A 15,433-nucleotide genomic window follows, 5' to 3' on the forward strand; every position below is an offset into this window, starting at 1 on the left:
TATATATATATATATATATATATATATATATTATTAATCTAAATCATTTAACCCCATTTTATTTTTATGATTATTATTATTATTACTATTATTATTTTTATTTTGCTAAAATAAAATTAATAATTATTTAATCTCCTTTTTAATATTCCTTCGATTTTCCAATTATTACTAATAATTTATAAATTAGAGTAATTAAAATAATCAATATAAAAAAAATATTACTAATAATTAAAACTCTTACAGTCAAAAATATAATTATTATATGCATAAGAAAAAATATCCACAGCCACTCCCACAAGAAATAAAATTATATTTAACAAAGATAAATGAATATATAGAGTACATAAAAATTATATTCATTAAAAATAATAGCTTCTTAGCAAATCCAAGCATTACTATAACTACATCCAATGACATCAAAGTTTAACTTTTTCATATCATGATACTTTCTCATGTAGGTGGGAGGATTTTTCCTATGGCTTCAATCTATTATCTTCTAATGCATGATTGTTATGTTCAATAACTTCAAATTACATAAAGGATACTCAATTGATAATTGCAATTGAAAACTACAAAAGCATAACCAAAAAGCAAAGATGTGTAATGTACGATGAAACGAAGTTGCAATTGACAAAAATGTGTAATATCATACCACAATTCTAGGTTTAAAATAGTGTTCATGCGATAGAGTATCTCGTAATTGTAGAGTCGCCAATTTAGGGTTCTGACCTTCGATTTACAATTAAGAGAAAACATGATTCATGATTGAAGAGGAAAATCAAATTTTGCAGTGAAGATGAGGAAAATCGAATTTGTAGTGAAGAAGAGGAAATCGATTTTGTTAGAGAAGAAGAAAATGATTTTGATCTATTCGATTTTGTTAGATGGTTGTGTTTCAACAAGTATACTGAATCGTTGCAAGTAATAATAAAACGGTAGTACCGAGTGTCGAACTCAAGGATTGCGTTTTACTATTGAATTATATTTAGTTACTAAAATTGAACAAAAAGTTTCCAAGTTGATTGAAATAACATTTAAAATTGACAACAGTAGTAAAATTGATCCTTTATAATGAGAAAAATGTCAGGGATATGTTTCACTTCGAATCCAACCTTGATGTCTAATTTGATCCTAGTTACTGAATTCCTTTATTGAATTATTATTGAATTCTCTTTATTATTCTTGCCCTAATGTCTTAGTGACAGAACCTTTAATTCCAAAGTAACCCCTAATTCCTTAGTAGATTTAAGATTAAAATTAAGCATTACCGTATAGAAATTCTTTTGTAAATTATTGCTTTGCAACTAATTTAATTGGTTTCATGACTTGCACCTATGTCTAGACTACAAATTCATGAATTTCTCATCTCAAGCATTCGTAAAGTCCACTTCCGTTTCAAAATACAAATCGTAGAACATTTTAATGTTGATCAAGCAATAAAAAGCATTAAGCACAGAGATGAAAAAAATAATTCAATAAGCTCATTCATATAACTAGAAATCAAATCATAAAAATAAGGGTTTCATCTTGTTACACTCATCCCTAACAAATAAGGTTTAGTTACTCATGACATAGATAAAAGAGATAGAGATTAGAGAAGAATTATAAGAAGGATTCATTAATGATTCTTTATAAAACTGCTCCAATGATGTTAGAAACGACCGTATTTGAGTTTCTATGCTAGGGCACAAGTCTCCCAACTTCCCAAGAGTGAAAAAGATCCCTAAAACAGTAAAAAAAAAAAAAAAAAATTGTGTTTTTATGGTTGCTAATGCGCGTCGCGCCCCCCAGGCGCGCCTGGACAGTGTTTGATGGCTGGAAACGCGCCCCAGGCGCGTCTAGCGCGCTTCAAGCGCTCAACATCTGCTGTCCAGCGTATATTGCATTTGTCTCCTCTTTCGAGTCTGAATTTGGTTCTGGTGTCTTCATGAAAGTTATAGCGATGGATCTTAGCTTTCATTTGCACTTTGTGTGACTCCAATTAGACATCGACAACTTCAGATATGGCTGAAATACTCTACATATATCATGTTGATTTCTCACCAAAATTCAACACTGCACTAAAACAAAGTAACAACACAAAACTACGAAAAATCCCTACTTAATCAAGGAAGTAGTATGCTTTAGTACTTAATCAAGGAAGTACTACGAAAAGGCTACAACTAGTATGCTTTAGTAATTTGACAGGGGCCACTTGGGGTTGTATATTTAGAGCTACCATCCCCTTCTTTATCTCAGCGGCGATAACATCTTTTATCTGTTTTGAGAGCAACATCCCTTGAACCAACCAAGCCTCATAAACATTCAATTCCAGCATACCAATTTTTTATTTGCTTTCGCATTTTTTTTTCTGGATCAAAGAAAAGATCAGCTGAGGACTGGCCTCACATACAAGGTTAGACAAATTATGAGTAATGAACAGTTAAAGAAAGATAAATAACCAAGTAAAAATTAAAGAGTTTTAAACCAGATTTTTTTTTAAAATTAGAAATAAAATAAAATAAGAAATTTTATTGCAAAGCAAAAAATTTCAAATCAGTAAATAAATTAAAATCAATAGTGATATGGCAATCCCCGGCAACGGCGCCAAAAACTTGGTTGCGTTTCAGCAAGTGTACTGAATCGTTGCAAATAATAATAAAACGGTAGTACCGAGTGTCGAACTCAAGGATTGCATTTTACTGTTGAATTATATTTAGTTACTAAAATTGAAAAAAAAGTTCCGAAGTTGATTGAAATAATATTTAAAATTGACAATAGTAGTAAAATTGATCCTTTATAATGAGAATAATGTCAGGGATGAGTTTCACTTCGAATCCAAAGTTGATGTCTAATTTGATCCTAGTTACTGAATTCCTTTATTGAATTATTACCGAATTCTCTTTATAATTCTTGCCTTAATGTCTTAGTGACAGAACCTTTAATTCCAAAGTAACCCATAATTCCTTAGTAGATTTAAGATTAGAATTAAGCATTACCGTATAGAAATTCTTTTGTAAATTATTGCTTTGCAACTAATTTAATTGGTTTCATGACCTGCACCTATGTCTAGACTACAAATTCATGAATTTCTCATCTCAAGCATTCGTAAAGTCCACTTCCGTTTCAAAATACAAATCGTAGAACATTTTAATGTTGATCAAGCAATAAAAAGCATTAAGCACAGAGATGAGAAAAATAATTCAATAAACTCATTCATATAACTAGAAATTAAATCATAAAAATAAGAGTTTCATCTTGTTACACTCATCCCTAACAAATAGGTTTTAGTTACTCATGACAGAGATAAAAGAGATAGAGAATAGAGAAGAATTACAAGAAGGATTCATGAATGATTCTTGATAAAACTGCTCCAATGATGTTAGAAACGGGCGTCTTTGAGTTTCTATGCTAGGGCACAAGTCTCCCAACTTCCCAAGAGTGAAAAAGATCCCTAAAACAGTAAAAAAAAAATTGTGTTTTATGGTTGCTGATGCGCGTCGCGCGCCTGGTCAATGTTGGATGGCCGGAAACGCGCCCCAAGCGCGTCTAGCGCGCTTCAAGCGCTCAGCATCTACTATTCAGCGTATATTGCATCTGTCTCCTCTTCCGAGTCTGAATGTGGTTCTGGTGTCTTCATGAAAGTTGTAGCTATAGATCCTAGCTTTCATGTGCACTTGGTTTGACCCCAATTGGACATCTACAACTCCAGATATGGCTGAAATACTCTACATATGTCATGTTGATTTCTCAGCAAAATTCAGCACTGCACTAAAACAAAGTAACAACACAAAACTCCAAAAGATCCCTACTTAATCAAGGAAGTAATAACATAAATATTACATTAAATCAAAGAGCTAAAATCAACAAAATATATCAAATAACTCCTTAAATCAACAAAATATATCAAATAACTCCTTAAAAACAATGAAAAATATGTATACGATGAAGAGTCATCATTAAAGAAGAGGAAAATGATTTTGATTTATTATGAGAAAAAGAAATGTATGTTCCAAAAGTATTCTCGTAAGAAAGAATATATAATTTGGGTTTGATTTGTATAAAGAAAAAATGTGACTGGTAGCTAAAAGTAATATTTAATGACAAACAAGAAGGGCATCACAAATTCAGAATATCACAATGATTTATTTTGTAGTGTATGCATTATAATTGAATTTTAAATTGCATTAATAAATAATAATGTATGTTATAGATTAAAGGTAAACTATAAAATAATTTGAAGTTGTCAGTATAAAATAATGATGCGACGATATTCACGTATTAGATAGATATATAGTATAAGGTAATATACGAAATTTGCAAACAAAATACACTACATATTGTAGACTTGTAGTTAGTACTATTGATAAAACATATATGTTTAATGGTCATACTCTCTAAAAGTGTAATTAAATATTTTACAAACAAGTTTTTTTAGAAATGAATTTTCATAGACAGAAACTCAGTAAATCATTGGCCTCAGCTACGCCACAAAGATATTCTCTATGTCACCGTCTTTCAACTGTCATGAACAAAAAGATGTTTGATATGTGAAAGATAATTTTGTAAAATTACTTTTAAAGTTATTTTTTAAACCCCACATGGCTGACATAAAACAAACATCCTCATATTTCAGTTGAAATCGTTATCTTTTATACTTAGATGAATTTACAACCAAATTATGTTTTAAGGTATAAGGATGGTGTCTTTAAAAAAATTTGAATTTTCTTATAGAAGAGTTTTAAAAATGACGTGTATGTCTTCATTGAGAGTTTCCTCTACTCAGTTTCTAAATAGATTTTCCACAAATTCTATACACCATTCATTATCTTATACTATATCTCCTATTTAAATATTATTTCATAACGTCTACTCAAAATTTTCTAAATTAATCCCACATTATTATTTCATAACATTTTCCCAACATCTTTCACATTAATTCCACACTACTACTACTCAATACGTTTTTTTCCAGCATTAACCAACTTCACATTTTCGTGTCATCTACTTATTTGCTAGCAATTGTATCTTTTCAGAATATATAATATTGAACTTAATAATATGAGAAGTTTCTTCAACTTCTTCTGAATTGAGAGTACATATGTCTCTCTTGTTTACCCCTAGAATATATTTCAACTATTTATATGTGTCTTTTATTGTTGAACACTTCTCTTTAATAAATTACATTAATAAAATTGAATATATATTATTGATATCACTACTATATCAATAATCATTTGACAATTGGAACATAAAATTTCATATTGATTTTTTAAAAATTCACTTAAATTAAATAAATTAAAATATACCCGAGCAACCTGCAGGTTAACATGTAGTAAGTTAAAATTATCAATGAACTAATGTGTTTGTATTCCAATTGAGTACGGTGCACGTTTAGGTAGACTCTAAACCACGACAAAATTGATGATGTTTATTAGTGTTTTTCAAATACTAGAAGGTTTTTTCTTTTTCGTTGTTTGTTGCAAGAAGAACGTAGCTTATCTCTCAATACATTATAGCTTTATTTATTACATCTCCAACTATAAGGGAAAGTCTGATCATGGAATGGTAATACAAAAGAAACAAACAAAAATCTAAGAGAATGATCAATTTAAGGTTCATGCCCTCATTCAGGAAGCATTGTTAGAACATTCTCCATAAGACCAAAATGTTCTCCGCAGTAAATATATTTCATCAAATCAAAACTAATGTTGCCTATCATGATGATATCGTTGAAGAACATCAACAACTTCTAAATGAGTTTGAACCATTTGCTTTTGGCACTCCTACACCTACATCACTAGTGACCTTTCCTCCAAAACATCTCCTAAAAATCAAATTATTGGAAAACACAATGGTGAAATAAGAACTTGATTTATATTCCAAAAATATGACAACAATGTGACTACGACATCTCAAACATAGCAAAAAATCAATCAATGAAGCCAAAATAAAATAATCACGAATTAATATCATAATGGAGGAACTTTCTCAACAACAAAAGATAAATTATCTCATTTCGACCATCAATCCAGATAAACTAATGAGCATGAAGAGAAGCTCTAAAACATTCGAAGATTACACGTCGTTGAACAATATCACTAAAGGAGTTTGATCATGAAGGTATTGCTGCAGTTTTTGGAAATGGTTTATCAACATGTGTAGTGAATATTGATGCTCATGTTACATCACTTATATGCAAAGAGGTAATTGAAATTTTTGTGTCCTTTTACTTTTATTAATAATAATAATAAATTATTTTTATTATTATTATTATTATTACTATTATTATTATTATTATTATTATTATTATTATTATTATTATTATTATTATTATTATTATTATTATTATGTTTTGTGAAACATCTTGTATTACTCATCTCTCTTAAAAATGTAAAATCATGCATATCCTTATTTAGGATTTATTTTTGAAGGATTTCAACAAGAGATTATATGTTTGGTCTTCATGAAAATGATTTGTGTCTCTTGTTGCTTTCTAACTCAAAACTAATCCAAAAAAATTATGGCATGAAGTAAAAAATTGATATTTGAGTATTTTGAGACATATTAATATATGTCTTTGCATGTGAGTCTTATTTGTTGCTTATTTCTTTTATGAAATTGATCTCAAGTGTTTAAATTATTTTAAGCATAATAGATAGAAATAGCAACAATAAAAAAAAATCTCACACACACTTACTAATGAAAGTAAGTTTGAACATGTGCCTTATTATTAATTTGTGTGTTTTCAAAAACTTAATGAAAAAGCTTTTTTAATGTGAGCAAATCTTTGAGAATATATTTGATCCATTTAAAAAAAATTAATTTTTGAAAATTACAAAAATTATTAGCATAAGAATGTTTTGTAAAGAGAGAAATTATATTTGACATGATGTCACATTCATCTTATTTTGCTTCCTTGTATGCGTTCATTCTCTCTAGTTCTAAAAAATGAAAAGTTGATTTATTTGTAATAGTAAGCATGATTATGTTGAAATTAAAATGTTACTTCTTGTGAAAGAGGATAAGGATTAAAGATGCATCTTACTTGTGTTATGGAACTTTGAATTATTAAAGGATAGTAATTTCATAATATTCAAGGGGAGTTTTTTAAAAATGATATTTTTATTAAAACTGAAGTTAGCTCATTTTTTTCTAAAAATTAGAAAAATATATATTCATTGAAAGATTTTCAAGTATGTTAAAATGCTTGCATATAATTATGTCATATTGATTTTACTATCATTATCCATATCTTGATTGCAATATTGACTCAAATGATTTTTTATCATCATACATGCTATGTTCTTTGTATTAAATAAAAAGTTGCAAGTTTTATATATGAATGCATTGATCAACCACATGATTTCTATGTGTAGTATATTCATGCTATTGCTCCCTGTATTTTTACTTCAATTTGTATTCCCTAACATTTTTTATAGATGTCAAAAGGAGGAGAGAAATATATGATGAATATAGGATGACAGTAATTAATGAAGAACGTTAAGAATTAACCTCTTGCATATGTTTAGGGGGAATTTAATTAGAATGATAAGAATTAAACTCTTGCATGTGTTTAAGAGGGGGTTTATTTACATATTTATGAACATTCTTGCATTTTATCTATATCCATCTATAAAACTTAAGTTTATTCAAAATGTTTGTCATCATCAAAAAGAGGGAGATTGTTGAGGTAAAAACATTTTTTATGTATGTTTTAGTGACAACAAACCTTATGAAATAAATTATTAATTTTTATGAATTGTGATCTACTAATGATTGCACTTGAGTTTTATTTAAGGAACATGAATTGTATAAGTAAAAAAGCAAGAAGCTATCCACTTCATCAAAGTGCATATTAACATGAAGCAAGTTCATACAAATAAACGAAGAACATTTTTGACAGAATTCAGAAAAACAGAGAACATTCTTCACATTTCCAAGATAACAAGAATGTTCATGTTCTTAAAGAAGAGATTGTTCCTAGTATTTACAACTTGTTTTATGAATTTCATCAGAAATGTACAAGGATCATATCAGTAAAAGAATCTCTCTAAAGAACAAGGGAAAAAGCTATGCTTCATAATCTATCAAACAATATCAATCTCTAAATTGATGGCTAAGATAAGCAAGTATAGTATGGACAAAAATGATAAAGTCACTACATCAATGACACAGATACAAAACAGAAAAGTTTGGCATGTAACAGCTGTCAGAAGTTCAAAATCCAGCAAATCATTCAAAACATAAACAAAGATGTTTTGGTTTTCACACCTTTAATCCAAGAACGTTCTAGTTTACAAAGAGCAAAATCTGCTATAATTTAAGAACGACTTAAAGGCTACGAAAGTACATCTATCATTAGTATTCATTACAGAGGAATTTAATAATCTACACAAGATCGTTTTGGAAAAATTTGTTCAAAGAGGATCAACAAAGGAAAAGCAACACATCAAGAACAAACAACAAGATCAATCTCTAGATTTATGATTAAAAATTACAGCAAGGACAAAATACCAACAATACATCTCTGCAAAAAGTAACATGTGTACAAAGTAGAAAAAACATGACACACAACAGCTGTCAAAATCTAGCACTCATACAAAACAAAAACGAATAATATTCTGGTTTTACAAAAGAACATTCTGGTTATTCTCTTTTAAGGGCATAATTAAAATAGACAATTTTCCACATTCCAAACCACAGTTTAAAGAGTATCAAGACTGCACAAATTAATGGTGAAGTCCAGAACTCGAAATGAATAATCAAAAGAAGAAAACAACCTCAAGATTGATCTTCAAACTGATGAGTTGTGAGCAAGGAAACAAGTACATTATACTTACAATATTATGCAAAAAGATCTGCATAAATCTGATTTGAAATAGTACCCACTGACATTTCACAACTCATTCACTCACTCATTCACGTTTTCCATCAAACCCAAAAGCAAAAACGTTCTAGACAACAATATAAAACACATGTTTAATTATTTTAAAATATATCTAACATTTGGGAAGTTGTCCCCCAACGACTATATTCAGTTTAAACTGAATATTCAAAGCTTTGTATCATCTATAAATTGAAGATCAATTGGAAGATGAAGGCAAAAGTTCGATTTACAAATCTACCAACACTTGTTCAAGTAATAACAAGTCAAAAACTCTTCAAGCAAACTCCAACACTTTTCACTATATCTTTGGATCATTATTTATTGAGTTTGTGTTTCATTTATCTCAAACAAGTGTCGAGAAGTTTCAAGATCTCAAACACTTTTATCATACACATCATTTGTAACTCAAGTCTATCTTTTATGTTAGATTGAGTATGTTTGTTAAAATCCTTTCACGGATGAAAGGTGATTGTAAAAATCAATTCTAGGTTGAAAGATGAAGATTGTATTTGATCAAGGTGTGATCAAGAGAAAAGGTTTGAAGGAGAACATTTTTGGTTCTGAAGCACATAGTAAAAATATCACGGTTGTGATGACTGGACTAGCCCGAGTTCGGTGAAATAGTATACTTTTTGTGTGTGATCTTTCTATCCCTCATCTCCTTTTTATTTTTCACCTGCACAACACCAATCACTTTGTGAAGTTTTTATTGTTATATTCTAATGAAGAACGTTTTTCCTTTATGAAACCAAGATCAATCTTGAGCTAATGTGGTTTATTAAAAGAACAACTCTGTAAAGAAAAAGAGAAAGCTCAAGCTATAAATGACGAACTTAGAAAGGTTGACAACTGCCCACTTTGTTGGCTCTTTCTAGTTTTATTGACCAACCTTAGAGATAACTAATAACGAGCTTTTAGCAATTTTAACTATCCAATTGGTAAATTAATAAACTAATTACACAATTCAAATTTACAAACTTTGCCTTTTAAAGAAGTTAAAACATACATATATAACTTTTTTGAGAGTGCATGGGCTTATTTAAATGTCAGGTGACTAGACTAAAATGATAAAATTGTCTAAAGTGCTGAGTAGTAGACAAAGTTTGAAGCATAACTTCAGTTATAAAATTCTCTGACATCTATATGAACATTACTTGATGTAAGTATTTGATATTTCAACTTCAAAATAATATAAATTGCATTTTTTATTTGAAATAGGTATACATATTTACTTCTCAAGTGGGGACATTGTCCTGTGACAGTTGAGAAGATAGTTTAATGGTGGTTAAGAATAATAAAATTGCAAAACAATAGGTTGATAAGTTGAAATTCCTATTTTTGTAAATTTCACATAACAAATAAAAAAGTGTATATGTGTTTCTATTTCAAATAAAAAATGCCATTCATACTATTTTCAAGTTGAAATATCAAATGCTTGCTTCAAGTAATCTATCATAAATGTTAGTGCACTTTGTAGCTTAAGTTATGCTTAGAGCTATAATTGAATTATCTATATTTTCCAAATACAAATGAAGACAAATAAATCCCTTAAACCCATTCAGTATATGGCAACCACCACGGTGGAAAACTTGCTTTCATTGTCTTGACCATTCTTACACTTAAATCAAGTTGTAGGAAAAATTGGTTATATGAAGAACATTAGTGAGGTTTAACTTGTCAAATAAGATAATTGTGCCAGCAATATCAGTTGCAATTTGATATCCATTAGGTAATTTAACATTTTGTGGTGTTTTTCTTATTATAAAATATTTAATAATTTTTTATGCAGTAATATTACAATCTATTACAAACAGTTAAGTATTAAAGTATGCGTCTACCATTGTCTATCAAAATTTGAGTTTCCTTGATTGTTTCAGTAAAAAAAATTATATCAACAATGTTTTGATCAGTTTCATCGTGACTTTCAGTTTCATCGTAACAATTTCATTGAAAAATTGGGCAAACTTGTGGAGTATAAGTAATACAAGTAGTTGCAGGGTTGAACATCAATTGTGCATAATTGTGAGTCACTAACCTGTATTTTAATTAAGTTCACTTTACTTGGTTGATATTTAAATTTAATTTTGTTTGAACATTAATTGTAATCTAAAATAGTTGGCACTGAACCTTCAAATAGCTTAGCTTTGGAGTTTTTATTGCTTCAGTAGCTTAGCTTATGCTCAACATTTTTGGTTGGTTTATAAGTTTGGATGTTATGGTTTTTAAATTAAATTGTTGCAATGGTTTTGTTTTTAATTGAGGTCTGCCGTTGGAAAAGTCTAAAAGCATTCATAGTAATGAATTATAAAGAGATTTATAACCAATCAAAATTAGGATGGTATAAAATATTGCACAAAAACAATGCAGATCCTTCAAAGTCTGTATATGGTAAGATCGTGGCAACAACTAATATTATCAAAGCATTTTCTCTTCTAGGATCTGATGTATAATACTGTAAGAGAACTTGTAATTTTTACATCCCATGTCATTGTATTTCTAACTCATTTCATGTTGGAACATAAGTATGTTATAGTGTGAATTTAAAAGTGTGTTGAAGTCCCACATTGGAAAGAAATATTTTTTTGTAAATTTAAGTGGAAAGAAACATGTTTTTTAAAATTCAAGTCCCACATTAGAAAGAATTTTTTTGAAATCCCACTTTGGAAAACTATCATATTTTGTAGTTTCAATTCTATACATACTAAAGTCCCACATTGTTTAGAAAACATATGTGACTTTGCTTCCATCACTATATAATGAGTTTCAAGCTATTGTGAAAAGTACACCAAAGTTGGATGTTTTTCCCAACTTTCTCTTTTCTCCCTCTTATATTCTACTCGCCTAATTTTCGAGCCACTTCTCCCCCGGTTTTAGAGCGATTATTATGTCGTATGGTTTTTAAATTAAATTGTTGCAATGGTTCTATTTTTAATTGAGGTCTGCTGTTGGAAAAGTCTAAAGCATTCATAGTAATGAATTATAAAGAGATTTATAACCAATCAAAATCAGGATGGTATAAAATATTGCACAAAAACAATGCAGATCCTTCACAGTCTGTATATGGTAAGATTGTGGCAGCAGCTAATGTTATCAAAGCATTTTCTCTTCTAGGATCTGGTATATAATACTGTAAGAGAACTTGTAATTTTTACATCCCACTGCATGTCATTGTATTTCTAACTCATTTCATTATGAATGTATTATGTTTAATCGTAAAGTATAACTGTGATCCAAACTCTGCAATCATGCATATATGTATTTGAATACTTTGTGAAAACAAAAATATTATTACGAAGACTAAACATCTTTATTATTTCTCCATAAGATTATCTAATAATATAAAAGAAAGTTTTGAGGAATGACCTATTTTGGTAGGCTTGCATCATAAATTTCTAAGTTTGCATTTTGTGATATTTCATAGAATGGGACCGAATATGTGCTCTAATTAAGTCCTTAGTTCTATGACTTCCTATTACCTTTACATACACAATATATCACAAGGTTTAGGCGGTTGGCATGAGGGAAGGGGTGAGTTCAACCGAAGTTACCTCAATGGGAGGTACCAAGGAATTGAGTACCTATATGCATACTAGTCGAAATCGCATCCAAATCTATTGATTACCCGTTTCATCCACAGCTTAATACTCACACTTGATCCCGAGGAAAAACATATCTAAGTTAATTTCAAAACTCAATAGTATAAACTTTAGTAAAAATAATATTTCAACTCAACTAACACAATGTTGGAATCATGCCATTATTTACATTCCATGGCCTACAATTAGGGGTGTTTATGATACAAAAACTGAACTGAATTGGACCACATTAGTAGTTTTGTTTAGTTTTTGATATCCATTTTCGAACCAAGTTCAGTGTAGTTCTAAACTAGTTATAAGTATAAACCACTTTAATTTATGAAGAAGTTTTTAGCTAAAATCGATTTCGAACTAGTTCTTTGGAAAAAAAACTTTGAAATTCTTTTGACAAAACAATATTGATTTTGTTTTTCTAGAAAACTTAATTTTAAAAATTTCCCAATAAAAAGTTTCTAATATTTTTCGAAAAAAAATTTTGAAATTCTATTGGCACAAATTTTTTTTGAAAAATTTCAATAAAAAAGTGTTTCGATATTTTTTGGAAAAAAAATGTTTCTTGATTTTTTCTTAAAAAATTGATTTAATTTTTTTTCGAAAAAAAAAATTGACATTTTTTTATATTTTTATTTTGAAAAAATAAATTTTCAAAATTTTATAAGAAAAAATCTTAATTAAAATTAAAAAATAATTTAAATTGTTAAACTGGTTTTTGGTATATTGCAATACAATTTATCAATATGGTTCAGTTAACTATATATTTTGCACACTCCTACGTACAATACATGACATGCGTAAACATCATTGATACACCAAATAATTTATACACAAACATAGATAAAAAAAATTACAATTCAGATTGTAGTTTACTCCAAACAACTTTTATAAGTGCATTTCGAGGAAAATTTCAAATCAGATAGTAAAACAAAATAAAACCCACTATTAAGGTAGAAAGTTATTGTATCAAAACCTTGAAGTAAATGTAACAATTCTCTAATGCTTCTATTTTAATACCATCAATATTTATGAAACTTTCGTAAACTTTCAAATCTGAAACAAGTATTCTAAAATCACATTTAGCATACAACCACCACCATTATATAATTCATTAGCACAACCTCACACATATCACATTTTATAGAAACAAATTTCAATCAATCAATGAAATTTGTTAAAATAGGTAAGTATAATTCTATTTTCACTTTCATGACTACGACTCATTATTTTCTATGTCAAGTACTTTTAAATTAATTTTCTCTAAGAGATTACCTTAAGTTTATATCTCAATTATAAAACATCTAAAAAATATTCTTAATAACTCACAGTAGCGTAAAATCATCATTCAAGGAATGCACACATATATACATATGATGTGTGAAGTAAATAATACATAGTGGCAATTCCGTGCCCATCCAAATTTATTTATTTATTAAAATATAAATTCAAGAAAGTAATGGAAACATACAAGACAAGAAGAAAATCAGAAAGATCAATTAGAAAACAAACAAACTATATACTTCAGACGTTGAAACCATACAAGTGAAGAGAGAAAAAAAAAAGTTTTTAGGTTAATTAAAAAAAATGATTTTAAAAGTTATGGAGATCGCAAATAGCTAGGTTGCAAGATGACTTTTTAAAATTAGAATTGACATTGTAACAATACTTATCTTCGAAATTTACAAAACATGCATAAAGTTTTGCAAACCACTCTTTCGTATGTTATGTTACAATATCTCGTGTCATATAGATTCAAGTTAATCCTTGTGATAGTTATTATTAAACATTTTGATTCTGATTAACATAGTGGAAATTTTAGTTATTACTAGTTCTAAGTATTGATAAGTCAAATGTCAACTACCATTATGTTATTAGTCATAATAGGAGAAGAATAAAAGGTGTAAATCATTCATGATATGGTTATTTTATATTTATAAAAAATAAAAAAAAATAGAAAAAAGCTTACTTTCTAACATAATAGTGACACCTTCAAATTGTTGTATTTTACCTCTCTGCTACTTCATTTTATACACAAAAATTTATTTCTAACATAATATATGTAATAAAAATAATAAAAAAAATATTCTAACATAATATATGTAATAAAAATAATAAAAAAATATTTACTTCGATCAATTCAAATAATATGCTATATAACTTATGCCTCAATCAAGAGATAAAAATTTCAATTCAAAAATAAAATTTCAATAAAATATTGCAAGCATAATTTATAACTTACTGGATAAATATTACTAAAATAAAGTAGAAGTTATAAAAGTCATATATTAACATAATATAGGCTCCTTAATATTCATAAGACTTAAAAATAGAAACATTTTCTAGAAACATATTTAACTCAAAATATCTTCTAATTATTTTGTAAATTCTTGAAATAACTTAGAATACTAAAATATTTATAAACTTTAAAACAACCTTCAAGTGAGACTTAATTAAACTATAACTCTAATATAGACTCAAGATGTGATTAGACTCATAATATTGAATGACTGGTGAGCAATTCGAATACTCCTCAGATTTTCCACGTTTACTTGTTATTTGGAAAACATCACCCTCAACATAATAAGCATAAAACTCAATAACATAGATCTAATAAAAACAATTATCAATGTTTCTTAGCCATGCTGGTGTGTTAAGCATGAAAAATACTCTCGACAACTATACCTCAATTTAATAAAATATTACTCTCGACAACTATACCCCAATAATTTACCTTTACACTATCAATTAATATAATTAATGTAATTATTGTCAGCATTATTTGTCTCTTTATTTTCTTGTAACGTCTTAATTCTAGCATTAATCATAGGATCATGTATCTGCTAGTGTTTGCTATATATATATGTACACTGTAATCACCAGAAGATACAATAATATTATTCTTTACCTATTCATTACATTTCCAAGTTGGTATCAGAGTACTTAAGCCCTGAAGACTCTTGATCCAACACAAATT

The 15,433-nt window shown here is 28.3% G+C and overlaps 1 protein-coding gene across 1 annotated transcript in view; it reads right to left on the reverse strand.

Annotated features, from left to right (window-relative positions):
- LOC140920430 (uncharacterized) overlaps positions 1–2,317 on the reverse strand; it is a 19,748-nt gene extending 17,431 nt beyond the window's left edge. Inside the window, exon 1 of the mRNA XM_073368703.1 lies at positions 2,219–2,317. Coding sequence (XP_073224804.1) covers positions 2,219–2,317 — 99 coding nt within the window. The remainder of the gene's footprint in view (positions 1–2,218) is intronic.
- Positions 2,318–15,433: the final 13,116 nt, after the last annotated feature.

The sequence above is a fragment of the Cicer arietinum genome, chromosome 5 (assembly GCF_000331145.2).
Source record: "Cicer arietinum cultivar CDC Frontier isolate Library 1 chromosome 5, Cicar.CDCFrontier_v2.0, whole genome shotgun sequence".
NCBI classification, from domain to species: domain Eukaryota; kingdom Viridiplantae; phylum Streptophyta; class Magnoliopsida; order Fabales; family Fabaceae; genus Cicer; species Cicer arietinum.